Raw genomic sequence first — 21,339 nt, 5'->3', positions numbered from 1 at the left:
GTTTTTTTTGTTTTGTTTTGTTCCCCTCCCCCCGCCTTTCAGGTTTTGTCTCTCTGAGACTTACTCAAGAGGGTTAAGAAAGTTTCTAGACAAAGTTACCCCCAAAGCTATTCACTGTGATGAACTCAGCACTTTGATCAATGCATTCCAAGATTCAGCCATGTGAAGGTGCCTTTCCCATAAAAGCTACAATCCTTACTAGAAGCTTCAGTTGAGTAGTGCTTCCAAGGAAGCTGCTTCCTTTTAATACTGTACCTTCATAGCTTTTGAAAGATTCAAAAAGCTCCACAAGAGACTGGGTGCCAAGCTGTTCATGGTACTTAGAAGCAACCTGCACACAAAGCTGTAGATTTTGCCGAATGTTGGCTGACAGCATAGCACGCAGGCACTCCACCGAGTCTTCAACAGAGAGAGAGCCAAAGAAGTTCACAAGCCACTGCAAAGAAAAACTTTACTGAGTAACTTACACAGGATTCATCTGACTTCTCACAACAGAACAACTAGCCAAAGCTTCTACCCCAGGCAAGCCTTTCATGTGTTAAGACCAAAGACTTGAAAAGAAACATATTCATCATCTTTACAACTGCAACAAAAATGCAGTTTGGAAATAAGATCGGAAATGCCCACCCAAGAAACTGAAGGCAGACAAGCTATCAGAAGTATAGATTAAGGTTTAATCATTAACTGGATAAATGTTCTTGAATCACAGTTACATGTGCTGCTTAGGTAGTTGTAAAACATCTTATAGCTGCTGCAGGGATTTTAACAGCTACAGAAATGCTAAGGAGAGGTCACTTCACCCACCGAAGCTCAGGCTTTCATTTTTTTTCCTGTGCTCAATAAACTTACCTCGGGATTCAAGAGATGAGTGTGAACAACAGCACGTTTAATATCATAGAGATCGGTGTAGTGTTCCAAAGCTCGCTGGAGCAAGCCTGCCTTTTCACACAGCTGGGCAATATGAGCACGATCATAGTGTGTAAACATTTGGTTTCCAAGGATGGCATCTGCAACCTGGGAGATTACATTTCATTTCATACTCAGACTGTTAGAGAATCACAGCAGCTCAAGCTGAAGTTTGTTGAAAAGACATAGCAGTGACTCGTTAGTAGTCTTTGATGTTAGTAAACTGTATATAGATATCAGTACCCTACATTAGACTGTTGTAAGAACTTTAGATGTAGAAAATCAGTACAAGCCTACTGTCTCTCCTTCACTTTCTGGAGGAACTAGGTTAAGAGTCTTACCTGTGGGGCATGAATTAAATTCATTTCCAGCAGCCGAGTCTGAAGGTGGCCTTCTGCAGGGCGGTTATTTTTCAAAGCATCCAACAGAAAGGACGTGCATTGCTGAATGAGACTGTTCTCCATGAACACATCCACAATCTGTTGAGATTGTTAGAAAAGAGGGGTCTGTATATACATGTGCATGTTTATTTGTGTATACTAATGGCCTGGCTAGAAAGGCAGCTCATCACAGCACTTAACATGCTACATTTCCTTTGTTTTCATAGTATTACTACCATGGTAATAGAGACACAAGTTTCACGCTTTGTTTTTTTCTCCAGAATGCAAGGAGTGCATTACTTTAATCTGTTATGCTAGATTTTGCCACCCACTATTCAGTTTTCACACGGTAAGCAAATTCCATCCCTTGTCCTTTTTTGGGACAGTTTCAGAAAGAAAAGCTAATCCTTTTTCTAAACAGGTTCAGTTATTTAATAATGCAAGTTGTTGCTTTAGTTCTTTGCCAATTTAACCAGAAGCAGCCTCTGTAAGACAGCACTCATTTGAGGTTTGTTTGTTCACTTTTCTGTAACTTCTCTGCTATGGGAAGAGTTCACGTCTGCTCCATTAGAGCCAACAGTAGGAGCTTTCTAAATTGACAGTAACACTCATTGTTTTGACTAAGACTGTGACAGATTCATTATCAAGTTTCCTGTAAGAATCCAGAGAGCTTCCACAAGTACTTGAGAACACACCTGCCTCTTAAGACTTTAAGGTAATCAAACTTGACTAGAATAGTTTAGTCACTTTTCTAACCAAGCCAACTAGAGACCTGAACTGGCCTTACCAGGCCCCAGAATGGTACTATGCTATTACCTCTGTCTAGAAAGAGACCAGTACTCTTGTTGTAGGCATCACCTGGTTAATGTTAGCCAGTGGCTCCTCATCCTGTACCAGCATCTGAGAGAACTGCAGGCCTTGATCAGGGCTGACTCTCATCACACTTCTCAGCAAGAAGATCCAGTCTGGGGTATAGCCAACCTAGAGATTTCAGAAACAGTCATGCGTGTCTGGGAAGCTTTAAATCTCTTTTAAGCCTTCAGAATCTTTAGCATAAACACTGTGAACTGTTCTGAGGCTTGCCATGCGCATCTCCCATGTTCCAGGAATTCACTGACAAAAGTATTATCCGTATGTTGACACAAAAATTCAGTATTCACCTACTTAGTAAGTAGCTGAACTTACACTAGGGTACATTTTTTATTGGTTAAGAAAACTTCTAGAAACAAATTTTTACAAGCGTCATAACGCATTATCAAGCAAGGTTCTAAACTTGCAAGTGGACATCAGGTAAATTGTTTTTTAATTCTATACAAAAAAAAACCAACAACCCGCCTTATAGATTTACAAAGAATCTTATCTTTATTTTCTAGAATAAACTTGAACAAATTCACGATTTGATAGTTCATATAATTGAGGAGGTTCTGATTTCAACTTTTGTGGATTGCTTTGTTGAACCTTAGACATACACCATGAATTCCAGTATTTCTCAATCTTTGCTACTTATCAGTTTTGAGTGAGAGAAATCAAACTTATCTCATGGAAGATAATTTGAGAATGTACACGTTAAACATAAAATAGAGTCTAACAGTTTGTGACAAACAAATTTACCTTTTTAGCATACAGCACTATTTTCTGGAATTGACCAGTTTCAGCGAAGCACTGTATCACTTTGTTTGGCACATTGGCACGAAGATAGACACTGAGTGCAAGGGTAGGGTCAGCTGTCTTCACCAAGTCTCCCAACTCCTCTGAGCACTCCAGCTGAATACAGAAGTGGTATTTTGTCAAGCACAAGAATTCAGAGATGTAGTACCAACAAAAGAATTGTTCACACTCAACTGCTACAAGGCAACAGAATTAAGCTAGTGTAATGATCAAGCCTACCTTGTCTTCCTTCAGCCACTTCTCCAGAAGCTGCTTGCGGCCTTGCTGTAGAACAGGGCGACAGAGCTCTAGAGACTCAAACTTGTTCAGCTGTCCCTGGTCAAGCAATATCCCAAAGTACTGGAGCAGGGGAGAGGCCTGCCCAGGCTGAGCTGGTACACTCTGGAACTTCCTGATTGTATCACTGGTACGTAGAATTCCCTGTAGAGGCACAATATACAGAAGAGAAACGTTTAATTTTTGAAGGCTGAATAGTGGTAGACAAAAACCAGGTGTTAAGTTCAGCTATGTACTGAGGCATCTATTCTTAACCCTTCAGGGTAGGGATCTTCAAACCCAAGCCAATGATGTTCTAGCTAGAAGTCAGTGCCCACAGCAAGTCAAGCCCATGGTTGGAAAAGTATGGCAGATGCTCCTTGATAGGATACAGGAGAATGTATTACACAGAACAAGCAAGTGAACTGCAGACAACTAAGGCTAGTAGTGCAGCACTTTAGCTCTTGAATGTCAAGTGCTGAAATGCAAGTGACCTAAGCAAGTCAACTAAGCTAAGGCAATCCTGATGGCTTCTAACCTTTGCCCTTGGAGTTACTTACCTTTGGTGCAGATGCAGCTACTTTAGCAGCATCTGCATAGCTTCCTTGAGCAAACAATGTGTTGAACTTTCTGGCAAATAATTCCTCTGCGCCAGCTAGATTACTACGTATAGCCATTCGCAGACCCAGATCAGGATTCTGGAGAACATTTGTAGCGTAGTTCACTATGTTGTCTTCCTCAACACATACAGAAAGCACCTAGAAAGGACAAAAGACATAACTGAGAACTACTGTCCCTTCCACAACTACCACAAAATACAGCAACCAAATGGCTATGCAGACTATCAGTGAAGTGGTATGTTATTAAAAAATAATTATATATATATATATAAATAATAATAAAAACCCACAAACAAGTTCCTCCCTCTCAAGCAGTCTGTGCTAGGAGAGGTTAAGAAATGATTGAAATCTAGTAGTAACTTGATCCCTTCCATGATGTTTGTTGCATCAAGTCACTCATTAGGTTTGTTACACTCATCTGAGCTTTAGAAGACTTAAAAACAGATTGATGGATTTGTTACCTGTCCTTTTTTGTTGACACCAATAATGCCTGAGGTAGGTTCATGAGAAGCTGTGACAAAAATAGTGTCAGCACTAATACGGTTCATGTAGATGCAAACTCCAGACTCCAAGTCATACATGTGAATATAACCATACTTCGTGATCAGGTAGATAACACCATGCTTAATTCCAATCTGCGAAAAGATGAGTTTTCATTAGTCAAGACTAAGATTACAACAGTTAAGACAGCTGCCTTTAGCCTAGTTACAAGACAGTATTGCAGTGACATGCCTTTGCACTGATGCTAGGAACAAATATAGCTTCAGGCTTCTTCATTACAGACTCAAAGCAATGAATAGCTTTGCTTGCCATTTGGAGCCAGAGCTCCACTGAACACTGAGGCTGAAGGGAAATTAATATTCATCTGCAGCAAAGGACTTACTACTCCTCATCCTAATGAGCCAGGATAAGGAATAAAGTTTGGACATAACTAGCATTCTAGTCAGATATGTCAGTACAAGTTTCTGTTCAAAAATATTAGCAAGATAATCCCACTCCTTTCCATCAAGGCCTACCCAAAGCACCAGCAGAACCTAAACCAAGCTCAGCTGCTGAGAACTCCACTTTAGCTGTTAAGTCACAAGAACAAGGAGGCTTTTAAACCAAGATGGTATTTACAAGTATTTTCACTTTGGATCAAGTCTTCAACAGTTTTGTTAATGAGATCCATGAGTCCTGCCATGAAGACAGCTTGCTTTGTTTTCTTTAGTTTATTATGGCTTCTCTTGGTTTATTTATGAAGCTGGTCTATTAGACTGGTCAGCAGTTGCACGCTCCGAGAGTTTGTTTTTCAAGTACAATGTGTAGTCCTCTAGACACCCTAAGTGAAGTTTTGTCTTTCAAAGCAACTAGTCATATTATTTCCCTGAAAAAAACTCCCAGTAATGTCCTAAGGTACCTTTTGTGTGCTGCTACTGCAGGAGGTAGGCTAATATAGGAAACTCCACCCGATTTGTCGTATGACATCTACTGTAGATGAAATGCCACTTTTATGCCCAGTTACATCAGGGGCTGTACCATTCATATCTAGAACTCTAATCATTAGTAGACAGTTCAATAGCCTGAAAATGCAGAATTATCTGCTATTAACAAGAATGATCAGTATAGACAAGAACCCATGAGTTACAGTACTACTTATTTGACTAACTGTGTCCAATACTTGGTGTCTTGTTACTTTTGGACTGCTGTCAGTAAGACAGAAGCTAGTCAAACTTGTTAGCTGTTCAACAAGAAGGTTGACCGGTATTAGAGACATTCTACCAGAAGACACTATTGATTTTGTGTGTGTGTATTTTGTTTTTAACACAACCTTAAGTTGACATGTCCAGACAAATACTGGAACAGCCTATATATTTGTGGGTGAGTTTCTGTTTTAATGTGCAGTCTGCTCCCCATAAGTCAATTAACAGTCCTTCCAGAGTTAGGAGGAATAACAGTGAAGCCACAGTAGAAAACATTCTTTATCACAGACACCAGCTACATGCCAGGCTATAAAGTTGGGGTTTTTTTTGGTCAAACATTTACCTGCATTGCCACAGGAAAGTCTGTCTGCGCCTCAGGTGGGAAAAACACATCAACAGCTTTCTTAACAAATGGCTGATTCCCAGTAGCTGGCTGACCCACTTCAATTATGTGAAGCTAGGAAGTAAAAGAGTATGTCACAAGACTGCCTGCAAGACCAACCACATTAAAGAAATTCCTCTATTCAGATAAGCTACTGAAGTCATCTGCCACAGTTGGCTGCTAAGTATCTGCCCAATCCTGCAGCAATACAGTCTGGGCAGCTGTGTTCCAGATATTTATCCGAAGGATAAGTTCCCCAGAACTTGATAATACAAAAAAAAACCAGAAAAAGCTAAAGGACATGTTTTCTATGAAAGCAGACTGTATATTTCTATTTCAAGAAGTTTTGAGTGAGACTTCTTGTCAATTTATCAACAATTTGTGCAGTAAAAGACTAGAAAGCATAAGAATTTGTAATGTTCTTTACAGACCACTCAGAAATTGTAATATATTCAGCTGCTGCTCAGACCCACTACCAGCTAGATTCAAACAACCTACCTACAGTACTAAGGCTTATCAAATCTCTTCTGTACTGGATTCTAGACATAAGTGGCTGCTTGATGACTTACCTTCATACACAAAGCATAACTTGGGCATAAATTGATGCTCTAATACCTTGGGCTCAGTTCTTATCGCATCTATGCTTGTTCTTATGCTTAAGTTTCATGAAAGCAACTCAGACTTTCAGCAGTTTCTATCCCATTAAAATAAAACATTTTCATACTGACCAAATATGTTGTATACAAGGTCCACAAGCTGTTCTTCAGACAGCATACAGTGAACTGTAAGCTCACTTAAGTTCTGCTAGTACTGAGTTCTGCTATACCAAAACAAGAAAATTGTTGCAAACTTTACCTTGCCCCCTGCAGGACTCCTCACAGCAAAACAAAAGAGAGTGGAAGGTTTGGCATTTCCCTCTATTTTGAATTCTGCGAAAGCTGCTGCATGGCCCTCTATAGGTTGGGAGACTTTTCTATCAACTGAGTACAGCTGCATTGCACCAACCACACGATTTTGCTGGGGGAGAAAAAAAGTCAGCATTTAGGGGTAAGATTTCAAATGTTTATAGCAAGACCACAGGGACAGTTAACTAAAAAGAGACAAGTGCCTCTCTCATCCCCTCTTCCAATGCTTTAATCACATTAAAGGTCAGGTTATTCCTCCACAAAAGGCATTTCTGAAGAAACCAAACTTAAGAAACCACAGCAGCTATTAAGTAAGGCCAAGGCTCTCCTGATCATTTTCATAGCATGATATTTACAGGTAACTTACCTGTGCTGAAATTCCTATGAGCAACAGCCATTTTTGGTGTTCATCAGTTCTGTAATTGATGATTTGGCAGCCCGCAAGACTAGCATGCCTGTCAAACATCTTTTGGGGTTGAGATTCTCCCTCCATGCTCCAGTGGTAGACTGCTGTCTCTGTTACCAAGGCAACTGTATTCACAGATATCCATTTCCAGAAGATCACCTCCTCCGCCATGGTGTGGGCTTTCATTTTACTTTTCATCTCAATGTTAAAGATCTGTAGTGTTTTCCCAGCTAGTACGACAAAACCCAAGAAACATCATAGATCAATTACTACGACAGCCATCCTGTAGTCTGCCTACCTACAAACATCCTGTTCAGCCCACTATTCCAGTGATGTTACAGACAGGGTCAGTGTCCTGTCACACCAGAGTGTCCTTTGATACTTGGCTCGTACCAAACAAAATCTCCTCCCAACCCACAACTTCCTCCAGCCCTGATGCAAAAAAACTTTTTATGGACACTTACACGGCATTCCAACCAACGACTGACAAGCATAGATATTTTGACTAACTATAAAGTGTAGCTAAAAAAAACAACAACAAAACAATATAAGACAGACCTTGAGTAAACTAGTTTATGTAGCAGCACTAGTGTATCAACTTATAGCTGTCTAGTTGATGTCATTCAGTGTAATTAATAGAAAGAGTGGCTCCAGTTTGTGTCAATCTAGTAGCTGCTGTAGATCACCTGAACTGAATCCAACAGCAAGAGACTTGCAACAGCTCTTGAAATAGCTAGCCAAGGACCATAGCTTCCATTCTGTCCTTCTGTTGGAGCAGAACAGGCTCTGCACTTAACTGGGAAATGGATGGGCTATGTAAAACAGTAGTACAATAACTGCCTATTGAAGAGGACAGTAAAAATGTCGGAAAGTTTACAGAAAGGCTTGGAGCTTTAGTTCCAGTTAAGAGTGCTGCTTCATGACTTGGGTAACTATATTGCAGATTTAAGCTTGACTTTAGCATCTGTTTGAACCACCAGAAGCACGTAGGAGTAGACTATTAAAATTAATGTAATTGAGCCAACCCAATGAGCTGACTAGTCAAAGAATAAGGGATTCCATCCCCTTCAGGAAGTCGGTAATATTTTACTTGACTGCAACTAAGACTATTCAGCTCTAGGAATATTGTTTTCTGTTCACAAGACACCCACTCAGACTGCTAGAGTATTGGCTTGTAATGCCTTTATTTCTATCCACATTTCTGAAGTGTTTTCCCTGCTAGTAACACTTTTGATTATCAAACTGGTAGATGTTGCTTCTACTGGGAAGTCTTGATAGATGAAGGCTGCTGGCCACTGTGGAATCATTTCCAAGAGACAATAAACCCAAGTTAATATGCAACTCAGGCTGCTCTGTAAGGCTTTAGTATAACAAACTAATACGATCAATTTACTGTATAACAGTGCCAAGAGACAAAGCAAGACACTTCAGAATTCCCACATGCAGCATTTATGTTCCCTGTATTAACAGCGTAAAGATCTGTTATCATGATCATCTAGTTCCTTCGACAGCTTGCTAGTTTTCCTGAGACCAAATGCAGCCTGTTTCTGATCACCTTGCCACCTCTGCACACGCAGTTACTGTGTTATACAAATGCAACAAACCCAGGCCTAACAAGGGCTGTAAACTGATAGTTGGAAATAACGTATTTACTATGTTGGATATTTTGTCCAGCAGTAGACTGGTGTTATCAAAGGACTGATTTGGGAATAGTGCCTGGCATCCAGAAGGCAGACAAGTAGTTCTGGAAGGGCTCCAGTTCACCACCTAAACAGGAACACCAGTGCGTGCACACAGAAACTGCTCTTAATCTTCCTAAAAACAAAGCAAGATGTCCCTAGTTTTAAGAACATAGAAAGAACCGATAAGCTAACAAAATGAGCTAAAAGCTCATGCTTGTCTATTGTCTAGAATAAACTGAACTGCTGTGTTACAGTTGGAAATGGCTTAAGAAGCTTCTTCAACTAGCTAGCTCTTGATGGTGGGTGGGGACCGCAAGCTCCAAAGCCATATAATTTAAGTACGGCAACATGAGTTTAAGGTTCAGAGCTCTAAACTGCAATTAAACTACAATAATTTAGTTACCTGGATTAAGAGAGAGTGGAACATGCTAAACATGCTAACATGAAGTCACAAACAGCAAGGTCGAGTGAGTATGAGTCTTACACCTACTTGAGTGCTTTCTTAGGCCAAGATCTGAGACAAAAAGCCAAGCTCATATAGGTTTTCCTGGCCAAGATACAGACTCATCAGTATATTTAAGACTATTCTCTGCAAGTGTAGTCAGGCAAGCACCTTTTATTGTTTTTTTGGTTTGATTTGTTTTTATAAAACCGGCACAAGAGTTTACATTTCAGTTCACTGGAGCATGAAGTTTCTCCATTCCACAAGGAATGGAAGCATCCCTTGAGTGTTGCATTCTCTGCTGACACCGACTGGGGAGTATTCTCGGTACAGAGCAAAGCAAGAGAGAATCACGGACACAAGTACAATGCATAAAGCTTGGTACACCTGGAGAATGCCACATGCAATCCAGAAATGAAATTGTGCATACTCTTTCACTTTAACTCAAGAACCATTTCATTTCTTCTTTGGGAGTGGGATTGTATATTTATTGCTCAATAATCCACAGGTTATGAGCAACTCCCAATCACAGCACACTCGGTCACAATATGCAACGGTTTTAACTACTAATACCTCAGTCAATCAGCAGGGAAAGTCTGGTGTGACATACTGACTTAAAACCATATCCTCGGCACAGTTTACTGTAGTTACACTGGTTATCTTGGGTAGCAACAACGTGTGGGTTAGGTAGCTCTATTTATTCTCTTTTCCCCAAAAACCTTTGGCCATTACACTATTGATACAAGAAAAGCTCTAAGCTTGCAATACCTGACAACACAACTTTGCATGTCAATGTGAAATCACACACTTAGCTTTGTCTGTTCAGAGGACAAGCTTATTCACTCTGCATGGACAGAACAATACTCCTTTTGAGCAAGTCTAACAGTGGCAAGAATAAAAATATATTCTTAGAAACTGTTGATAATCTGTTTAGTAAGTGTTAGCGGGTAAGTTTTAAAAACAGATGCCACTGTTTCCTTTTAAGAGTTAGATGAAATTCTGCTAGTATAGAAAAGGCACTTTCCTTGCCAATAAGGTTTGTTAAAAAGGGGTCCAAGATAAAGACAGTGAATGCTAACAGATCTGAAATAGATCTTTTCATCGTTACCTTTAACCACACCCCAGGTAAGGCAGTCCTTTGCAGGATGTATTAGCACCCTAGGTGAACCACAATTACAGCTAAAGTCAAACGTTAACACATTAGTTTTCACTTCATGTCAGTGTAAGTCTGATATTGTAGACAGCAAGTTATATGCTTTGTACCAGTTCTGAGGACAGTTATTTCTTGGACCCCTAAGCAATGTCGTCACACATTTTCACACCGAATACCACACTTAGGCAGAAATGAACAGCACACAGGACATGCTAGCAGAGGTCTCTCATAAAAGTATTGCAACTTGGTTTTGTCTATCAACTGTACTTCCATCATATATACACACACACACAAACTAAGAACACACTTCTCCACTGGGTACAGTCAATAGTCAAAGCAGCCAAACGGTTAGCAACAAGCCAATGGAGAACACTTTCACTGTAATACCAGTTGAGGATTAAGATCCCCTCTACAGGGCTATGAAGTGAACTGTCAAATGGCTACCTCAAAGTTCAGTACTTTTTATGAGATTAGACCATTCTGTACTACTGAACATGAAATGTCATGACGAAGTTCACTCACCATCTGTTTAGATAAGATGCAGAAAGAAAAGTACATAGTCAGTAACAAACAATTATTGAGAGTAAACACTAGAAGTTACCCATTTAAGAAAAGAGATATACTAAATATGATTTCTTTCAGGTCAGAGTGTTGTTTAAAGCCAAGATCAATGCCACAGGTACTGATAAACAGATGTCTTCTATCTGCAGGTTTTCATTTATGAAACTTAACATGATTGTACGTTCACGCTTTTGTATGTTCAGACTCACATAGACTCACTAGCCAGCCTTATAACAATTTGTTGGCATCTAGTAAGCTCTTTAGAGCTACAAGTAAGGGTCAGCACAGAACAGAGAGTAAGAGTGGCTTTACTCTCCCCCCATTCATGTCTACAAGTGTCCATTATGCTTAGAACATCTGCCTTAAGGGAAAGTATACCATACGTTCACCTGGTCCTCAGTGAAAATAGTAGGCTGCAGTGCCAAGCCCAAGCATCTCACACCTACTTGGAGGCAAATCATCCAAAGATTACTGAAAAATCCACTACCAAAATACGGCATGCAAGTTCAGGCAAGACTTGTTATTCTAATAGACATTCTTCTTAGAAAGCTTACACAGCTCTTACGCTTAAGAGCATACATAAGCAGTAACACAGCTAAACAGTAGGTTTCATTACAAGAATAAAGGGTTACTCACCTTTTAGCGCAATTACTTTAGAGGCTGGATTCATGATGGCACTTTCAGCAGAAATCGGACGTCTGATGGGTGTTGTTGGGTCGCTCATGTCAATTATCACTACTTGCGCCTGCTCTCCCACTTTCTCCCTGATGCAGATGAATTTGTCAGATTCCATTGTTAGGGTGCTGAATCCAATGTTTGCTGGGTTAATGCCCAAATTTTGGAGCTAAAAAGAGGGAACAGAGCACTTTACTATTCTTCTCATGGAGACATGTCTAACTTAAGCCTCTACATATAAAATCTCCTTCAGAAGGAAATGCAAGACTAGCATATTTATCTGAGAACAGTGTACATTTTTGAACTATAATTTATCATCTATTTCCTTGCTTTGCTCCACACGTAAGAACTACACAAACATCGGTGTACAAGTCCCAAAGACATTCCACAGTTGTGTTATTGACGCAAACTAAGGAATTTTAACTTAAGTATTTACTGCTTAATGTGGTTCTAGTAATTTGATAGGCTATATTCAATCAGTAGCATTACTATTCCAGAGAACCTACTAACCTTACAGAAACCGTTCTGTGATGTTACAGAACGAAATCTACATAGCAGGTCTTAATTCTCTAGCCCAATTCAGCTGGTGAGAGAGAAAAGATGACAACACAGCAAGATACTTTCTCCTGGAAGTTCACCTGATCACCTATTTAAATTGCTTGCATCATATGTAGAGACATCAGACTTATCCCGTTTTCCCCTTAGATGGGAATTGATATTGCAGTATTCCCAAGGCATTTAAGGAAGCATCAGTGTTTTGACCACCATAGTCTAATGTGGACTATTGCACTGACAAGAGTAAGTTCAGGAATTGTTAAGCATCGCGTATCTTTACAGGTTTTATGCCAGCTTCTCCACTAAAACAGATATTCTAATAAGCATACCAAGGTTGCAACGTTAAGTACGAGTTCTTTTCCAAGGAAGGGCCTTAAGATGTCAGAAATATTCAACTGAAACATCTATAGTATTTCTAGTACAATTAATCAAGCAGTCTTAACTCCTTTATCTTTACCTCCTCCCAAGCTTCAACTCTGTATCATCTCATTAGGAAAAAGAAAGCTGAGGGAGCAACAGACAGATGAAGAACATACATCACCCCAGGGCCCGTCTTAATTGCAGAGACCTCACCATGTCTACCTTGGCAAAGCTGGAACACCATGTTCCAGCTTTACAGTACTGGTGGAACCAAAAAACAGGATATAAGCCAACTAAGAGATAAAACTTCATCCTATTTTCACCTGGAAACAGGCTACATGACTGGCAGGTCCAGGAGTTCTCATTTAGTTTTGGAATATCTCTGATACCTCTTTCCTCTGAGATCACTCTGGCACCAAGTACTTCCCTGGAAGCACAAATTAACCTTGAATGCACTGGATTACAGTTATAGCTCATGTTTAGACAGTATTTATGCTATCTCTGTATTTTCTAACTAGCTAATAGATATCACAGTTTGGTAAAATCTACCCTCTGCCACACCAACCAAAATACTGTACAAAAGAAAAATCTGAATTCTGCTGCCAAATAATTGGTATCATGGTGGTATTTGCTTCTTCCCCCAGAGAACCTCAGATTTGTTTCAGATAAACCTCTAGATATAGCCCCTGTGAAGCTGTCCCAAGATGAAAGGAACTCTTAAGTTACAGTGGTACCAAATTTAATCTGCTTTTTGAATTGCAGCTACTTCCTGCTGTCCAGCCTCTTACTTCTGCTGTAGTCGCAGAAGAACACTAGTGCTAAAGCTTCCAGGTTATTTCAAAGCTTTAGTAGAAATGCTGTGCAACCGCTCACACAAATAGCTCAGTGCAGTGCAGTTTTCCATGGCCTATTTTTATAAATGGACTTGTTCATCTTTCTTCTCTGAATTTAATCCTCACTAGTGCAAGCTAAGAAAAATGTGTTAAAATAATCAATTAATTATTTCACCTTCACTTGCCCAGGATGCCCCAGCATTTGGATTAACAGCAAAGACCGGGATTTCAGTGCAGACCTCGCCTCTGAGTCCAGCTCAGGCATAACTTGGGCTCAGGCATATGACCATACAAAGTAGCTATTCTTCATGCAACTTTAAATCATTCTGTGTCACTGCCCTAGAAGATGAATATTTCTTACTTTCATCAGTCTGTGTTAACTTTGTTTCCAGCCACTTCCAATTTCAGATTAACAAGATGAGGTGGCAGTGAAGGAGGATCACTGCTTCAGCTGGTCTGCAGTAAATCAGATTTACCTAGGCAGCACGCCCCAGCTGGGCGTGGATGTAAGCTGCATTTTGTGCAACAGTAAGCGTGACAAGCCCAAGCACCTGCTTCATGCCCCACAGCAATGATTTCCAAGCAAATGAACAGAGGCTTCAGCTTCACTGAAGCTTCTTAAGGGATTAACCTATACTGCTTTTCAGTGCACTGCAAGTGAAAAAGGACTGTCCTCAGGCAGAGAGGATAGAAATACCATCAGCATCACCCAGTTGTTAGGCTCCTTCCATGCACACCATCAGTACCCTCACACAACAGAGAAAACCGCTTGGGCAGCGAGGGACACACAGCTCACGAACTGTTTAGTGTGTTTTGATCTGGCTGATCATGGCTTGTTACAGCTCATGCAAAGCCACTCACCAAACCATAAACTGGGTACCTAAGTGAGATACCGAGCAGTGAGGCGGTGTCAGAGCTGTGCCCAGGATGTCTCAGGAACTGTTTTCTGTTCAGTTTTCTGATGAGGAGCTCTTCAGCTCAGCAACCGCTCATCTTGACATACTGAAGTTTCAGTAACACAATACAAGCCAGATGTATGCAGGTATAAAAAGATGTTTGCTCTTCCCCAGAAGTCTGCCAGAACAGTGCATTGGGCATGCAGCTATTACAGGGTTCCGTGTCAGGAACGAAAAACATTTACATATGAGGAATGCAGAAAGTTTTGGTACCCAGTAAACACACAAGTTGTAGCTGCATCATCTGAACTTGATCAAGAGGAATAAATGATCGTCCCTTTGCTACAGGGTTCTTGGTCACATGCCAGAGCCTGGATAATGTCCACTTACTGACAAATTACATGTTCACATAAGCAGACACTTGAACACTTTAATGTTGGGCATGATCCAAGTCCATCTACCAAAGTATAGTCCATTATAAAACACTGATAAAATGAAGTGTCATGAGAGATTCAACTGCAGCATAGGCAAGTTTCTAACTCGAATTAATTAATCCAAGCTCAGAGTATTGGAGTAGAAGTGCAGGCTGTCCGATGTCCCCTCTCGGTTACTGTGCTTTGGCTCAACATCCTCTCCAAGAAAGCTGCTTGACACTCAGTCTGTATGGTGAGAATCTGGAGGCATTAGCCTACTTCAAGTTCAGCTTTAAGCCCAAGTTTATTCACTTCAAAATCTGGTCTATGTTGGCTATGCTGGAGAATCATAATCCTTTAGGTACCTTCACTAACAGAAATAAGATTTTGCATCAAACTCTGGTATTGTAACTTGCAGATTTAACTGTCGTAACATCTAGCAAAGGTCTCAGAAGCTGACAGTACTACTGCATGACTACTGCTGGCATTATTAGGGAAGTCAGTCACAACTTTTAAAGGCAAAGTGTTAGTACTTCCTAAAGGATGGTCATGCAAATACTGCAGGCTTCAGTGCATAGCAACTTCCTACATCAGCACTGTGAAAACACTGAAGACTCCTCCTTCCATCAAGGCAGGAGTAAGTATCCTTCTCAGAGGACATGCACTCCACAGAAGCAGTGCAAGATGCATGTTCCTTATGACTACACCTAAGAGCAGATTCCTTTTATAACCAAATAAAGGAATATTAGCCAGCACTGCTTCTAGCCTGGGTGGGACTGCCTGCGGGGCCAGTCTGGACTATATTATCCTAAAACACTGTCTCCGTTCCCTCAAGTACAGAGCTAAGAAAACTTTACTACAGTAGGTAGTATGCATTTAGCTCTACATCTTAAAAACCCTCAAGTAAAGGCACTACATGTCAGTACTGAAGCTTACATACATTACAGATTTTTGCAGTTTTTGTAAAGGAGTAAGCAGGCCTCTACTTGCTACTGAATTTCCATTTTTTATTATACTGCTTATGCAAGCAGTACTCTCAGACCACTTTTGCTTTCTTCTGAAAAGTAGGACTCTATATTACAGTCATTCCAGAGGCATTTATTATGGAGAGCACCTCCTTGATGATTTTACCTCCCACTTTACTTTTTGCTAATCCAGTTGAGAACTCCACTAAGCACACTTATGTAGGTCTCGCTCTAGAGGAAAGGACATCACTGTGTTCTAAAGTAACAGCCTGATTCCTCCCCTACCCTTCTCATGCCCTAATGCATCTTACCTACGTGTACAGTGAAGAACTCTTCACTGTCAGGCTGAATGAACCAGATAAGGATTTTTGCTTTGCAGATATCTAGTATTACTGCAGGCTGGATTAGATCACTGCCTACCAAATGTATTTTTAAGCATCTTAGATACTGAGAACTTCTGACATGGTAAAAATTAACCTGAGGTGTATTATTTAAATCCTACACTTAGGATGAAATCACTGTTAATCTGAAATTTAGTAATCTTTCCTCATCCCGGTTTACTGATGCTTTTACATGAGAGTTCTACTGAACATTGGGCTTTCTAATGCAGTTCTTTCTGTAGAAGTGCAGGGATCCAGACTGAGAAAGCAGAAACCAATGCAGACACTAGTACAGAGTCTTCAAACAAAGCCAATTTCTCTAATGGGAAATACATGAGCCTAACTTACTGTCTGTTCAGTACTAACACCCAAATATTTGGGCCATATCATCAGTTAAATGCTGGAGTCTAAATGACTTGGGGAATTTAAGATCCCTCCAGTGTTCACTAAATATCCCATTTGAGCTTAATGCCACACAGCTCTAGTGGAAAAGCTTTTCAGCGTTGATCAACTGTTGTTTTAAACCCACTAGAAAAGAGTATGGCTTGGACAGAAGCTATATCTAAATATTAAACGCTGCCTACTAGAACAGCAAGAACATGCATCATTTAAAGCATTATACAAGCCAGGAACACAGTAACAGTTTCTCAGAACACTTTATTTCACTAGTATGGCTATATAAAGTTATAATCACATGCCCAGGAAGAATCACACACACAGTTGTTGGACATCCCCTCCCCGCTCCCACTCTGTCTCCTGCTATAGTCTTTCCCATTTTGACAGGCAAGGGACTTTAAGGACATGCAAGAGCTGAAATATGCAAGACCACAGGATCACAGGTTTTAGTTTTAGTTCCAATTACACTTCCATTTTAAATGTTGGTTACTCCCAACACAAAACCCTGTTCCTGTATGTCAGCAACGACTAGATCATCTGTTCAGTAAGCCTCCCCACCACATGTAGAGCACTTTTCAACCCAAATATGAACAAATATGGTCTCTTCTACACTAAACAGCCGAATCAAGTCATGATATTTAGCCCTACCTTTTGAATACAAGTCCAAAAAAGTCATTTGTAGCTTGAAAACATCCTGAGTGCTTTTACACCCGCATGCCTAGCCAAAGCAAACTTCTGAAATCCATTACAGTTCAGCTCAGTCATGCCTATTGCACAACAGATAATAATTCTTAAGATGACATCTCAGACTATTCAAAAAAGTGGTTTTGTCAAGACGACTACATCCTTTTATGTTTAAGACCAGGATACTTTTAACTTCTCAGTACTGCACCAAGATGCATAAAACTTATGCATCAAAGGTGTAAATCACGCACACTTTTTTTTTTCAGTTGTTTGTGCTTAAAAGCCTTTATTAGTTACTCAGCAGAAAGCAGAAACCTGCCTACAGATACATGTATCTGTCCATTTATGGGACAAAGCTCCCAACGTAGAAACCTGAGAGTTGTCATAACCAATGCTTTCTGCACAGGCTAGCAGAGATTTGTGCTAGTGAGAACTGAAAGAAGCTCACAAGGGGATGAAGAGAAGCTTTTAAGAACAAACCTAAGACTACGGAAAGAAAAAGTTTGATTTTAGACCAAAAACACTTTGTTCATGGAATTCGAGTAATTTTGGTTCCAGTTTATGTACCAGCATATTTAGTCTTTTCTGGCATTCCCACTGTAACTATAATCCTGCTAGAAGAGTTCAATCTGGTAAATTTATAATTCACTGCTCCAACAGAAGTTGCATCTGGTTGACTATCAGAGGTAAAAGCAAGCCCTTAGTTTATTCCCATCCATTGCTGTAGGACTTAAGTTAATTATGATAACCTCCGTGTGAAGGATGAGCAAAATGCTAGTTCTTTATGGATTTGTGAAGAGTTCAAAACTAAAAACAATAGTTTGATTGCATTAAGTGGACCTAAACAAACAGTAAAACACATGAGTTCATTCTCAGCTTCAGTATTGCCCCATCAGTACCTGGACATCTTTATTTAACTACAGCTGCTCTCCCTCTTACAGCTCATATGCTCATACCAGAGGTGAACATACAAGCTATAACAACTTGGGATTTAATGTGCACTGTGACTGACAGTCATTCTTCCTGCACAAGCTGGGAGCTACAGTCCAGTCAGAAGAATGATCAACATAAAGCAAAATGAGCTTCACAAGGAATGTAAACAGTCTACTGATTCCTAGTACTCCTCCAATTTTATGTGGACCAAGATCACTGTTTCAGTTCACATTATCGTTTATCCACTTCCAACTAGAAAGTAGGAGAGAAGAATTCCGTATATAGCACTACAACTTATGTTTAACTTCCCTGAAGAACGCTTTCTGCATCCTTCATTTCTCCATCCAGTAAAGTACAGGGGAGACTTTGAGGATAAGTGAAATAATGTTCCATCAGCAACAGGCTAAATTCAGAATTAAAAGCTACTCCACTTAAAGTCATAATTAATTAAAATAGCTACAGATATAAACAGTACACAGTTTGACATAAGGTTAGAAAGACTCAATATAGGACCACTGATACGCAGCACAGTTATAAGAAATCTTTTTATTTAACATCATAGAGCAGCGTAGTAGAATTGTCATACTACTTCTTTTAAATACAACAATTTAACTGCTTCCAAGGAAGTGGCTTGGCTACAATCTGGAAAAAAAGAAAGATTAAGCTGATAAAGGCAAACAGATTATAATGAAACATTATAGGAGTGAAGGCCTAGGCCTTTCATAAGAAAATTCCCTACCAGCCAACAATAAGCAGCAAGTCTAGATGTTTACAACATAGTAAGAAGTTAGAGCTGATAAAACCGTACTTCAGATATCTAGCCAGAGCAAACACTACCAGTTCCCACATTCCTTCTGATCTCCCTCCCCATTTCTCCTGCCATGTAGAGACAAATGCAGAAGCAACACCAAGGAGGCTGACTGCATTCCTGTTCCCAGCTACTAATCTCAGTTCCCCATCCGCAGGGCACTGGAGCACTGCTTTGGAGCTACTGCAGCAGGGGGGCAGCAGGGGGAAAGGGGGAACAGGGAAGAGTGAATCCTGAAGAACAATTTGGTCCCAAATGCTGGTGGCAGGGGTCCTCTATGCAGCTTCCACGCTGGGGGAAAGTCCCTTAAGCGCAGGTTTAGTCAGTCCAGTACGATCAAATTCTTTAGGAGCAAAAGCAGGTGGTAGCAAAAAATAGAATATGACTTCAGTACAGCTCCCTTGAGATGTTGCTAGCCCCCCACCCAAAACAGAAGTATTACAATGCTAATATTGGCAGTGTTGCAAGACACAGAACTAGCCCTCACAGAAACAGTCATTTAATATGCAAAGCAGCACACTTATTAGGTATGATGCTCTCTCATCATTACTGTACAGACCAAACACAACCAGCAGGACTGGTTACATTTGCTAGCTTTAAGTTGTGAGAACTACATTCTTCTTCCCTAAGGAGCGCCTGACATCAAAAATGCTTTGATCCTAACTTTCTTACTCAGACTGCTGCACAGTTGCTCTTATAAATTAATTTTATGTTACTACAATCGTTGCTATTCCATGGACGTTGGCAGGGAGAAGGGGAAGATACAGTCTAGTTCTCCCCTGTATGAAACTCTCTTGACTTGTGAGAGGTCTGAGGAGACAGGTGTGTGCACTCCCTCTGGTGCGGATTAGATATTTCTGGAACTCGCTTGCCCTATCATTGTTTTCCCAGGCTTGGTCTCCTTCCAGAAAGGCCAAGACAGTTCTCGTATTCAACCAAAAATCCCTTCCCAAGCGGAGCTGGACCTGGCCGTAACCATTCCCCCAGCTGCAATGCCTGAGGTGGTACCAAGCCCCCCGACGGAGGGATGCCCGGTGCATATTTTGAAATGGATGCCTGATTTGACAGAACGGGGCGGTGTGGAGACAGAAGGATGACTTGCCAAGTCCACTTCCTGTTCTCTCATTCATTTAGCGAATTCCTTTAATTCCTGACTCAAACTGCACGTTCAGAGGCTGCTGTTCCCTCGCTCCATTTACAACCCTCCCTCACCGCCGCTTTACACGGGAACAGATAAACCGGTTTGTCTGCGCCGCATCCATTAGGCATGGACCTTTTCCAGTGCTGGCATTACGCTTTTCACAGGCTATTAAGAACAGAACCGTGTCGTTTTTCGTCAGTTTCTTTTTCCATTTAACGTCGTTACGTTCGGAAGGCGGGACAGAGGCCGTGCAGCCGGTAACCCCGGGCGGTTTCTCGCAGCCCACCTCACCGCCCTCCTCCTCCCAGTCAGCAGCTGCGCGGTGAGGGGGTCCCCGGCACCCCCGCGACCCGGCGGCCGCTCGGGAGCACAGCGAAGCCCCCCTCCATGGCAGCCCGAGCTGGATGCGCCCCCCCGGGGCTGAGGAGCCCCCGCGGCCCTGCGCTCCCCCACCTCCGTCCCCCAGTGACTCTGCACAAATCGCGGCCGCCCCGCACGCCGCAGCCGGGCGATGAGGGGAGGCGGCAGAGCCCGGCAGCCCGCCCCGGGGCTCCCCTCACCACAGCGGCCCCGGCACCCCCCACCCAGCCCCTCACAGCGCCACCCCCCCTCCTCCTCCTCACTCCTGAGGGGGCAAGGGCGGGACCGAGCGGGGGGGAGCCCCCTCGGCCGCCCCCCGCGCTCACCTGGAAATGCTCCTGGAAGCGAATGGGCAGGATCTGGGCCATGGCTGGGGGCGAGCTCCCCGCCGGGGCGGGGGGTGAGGGGCGCGGGGCAGGGGCCGGTGGCGGCGGCAGGGCGGGCGGGCGGGCGCCGCGGCACCCCTCACAGGGCGGCGGGGAGGGGAGAAGGGGAGGGGGAGGCGGCGCAGGCGCAGTGCCCTGGCGGGGCCGGCGGCCCGGCGGGCTCGCCTCCCTTTTCTGCCTCAGCTCGGGGCCGCTCACTCCGGCCCGGGATCACTCCGCCCCTCACCCGCCTGCCAGGGGCTCCTCGAATAAATAGTCCCTTCTCCCAGCGCCGCCTCCTCTCTCTCTCCCCCTCGACCTACTCGCCCGCCCAGCCCTCAGCCCACCCCCGCGTGCTCGACGCCTCTCCGCTGCCACCGGGCTCCCGCTGGGTGGCGGAGCCGCTGAGGCAGCTCCTAGGGGAGGGGGCTTCCCCCTCTACCCCCCCCGTTCGGCTCGCCGCGGCCAGGTATCCTTCCGCAGCTGCCACACGGTGCCACGTGACGCGCCCCCCCCTCCGCTCCCCACAGCGG

The 21,339-nt window shown here is 42.3% G+C and overlaps 1 protein-coding gene across 2 annotated transcripts in view; it reads right to left on the bottom strand.

The window, feature by feature from the left end:
• Positions 1-21,050, bottom strand: part of CLTCL1 (clathrin heavy chain like 1) — a 37,606-nt gene extending 16,556 nt beyond the window's left edge. For both annotated transcript variants that reach the window (XM_083803552.1, XM_083803553.1), the window contains exons 1-13: positions 20,768-21,050; positions 11,679-11,886; positions 7,166-7,434; positions 6,749-6,910; positions 5,855-5,968; positions 4,291-4,464; positions 3,770-3,967; positions 3,174-3,374; positions 2,898-3,050; positions 2,145-2,267; positions 1,248-1,385; positions 850-1,014; positions 256-436 (exon numbers count right to left, since the gene is read on the bottom strand). In XM_083803552.1, the coding sequence (XP_083659678.1) occupies positions 256-436; positions 850-1,014; positions 1,248-1,385; positions 2,145-2,267; positions 2,898-3,050; positions 3,174-3,374; positions 3,770-3,967; positions 4,291-4,464; positions 5,855-5,968; positions 6,749-6,910; positions 7,166-7,434; positions 11,679-11,886; positions 20,768-20,809 (2,128 nt within the window). In that variant the 5' untranslated portion in view covers positions 20,810-21,050. The remainder of the gene's footprint in view (positions 1-255; positions 437-849; positions 1,015-1,247; positions 1,386-2,144; positions 2,268-2,897; positions 3,051-3,173; positions 3,375-3,769; positions 3,968-4,290; positions 4,465-5,854; positions 5,969-6,748; positions 6,911-7,165; positions 7,435-11,678; positions 11,887-20,767) is intronic.
• Positions 21,051-21,339: the final 289 nt, after the last annotated feature.

Source organism: Anser anser (assembly GCF_964211835.1).
Source record: "Anser anser genome assembly, chromosome: 18".
In the NCBI taxonomy this organism is placed as follows: domain Eukaryota; kingdom Metazoa; phylum Chordata; class Aves; order Anseriformes; family Anatidae; genus Anser; species Anser anser.
Note: the sequence above shows the minus strand (reverse complement) of the source record. Positions and strands in the feature narration are given on the sequence as shown.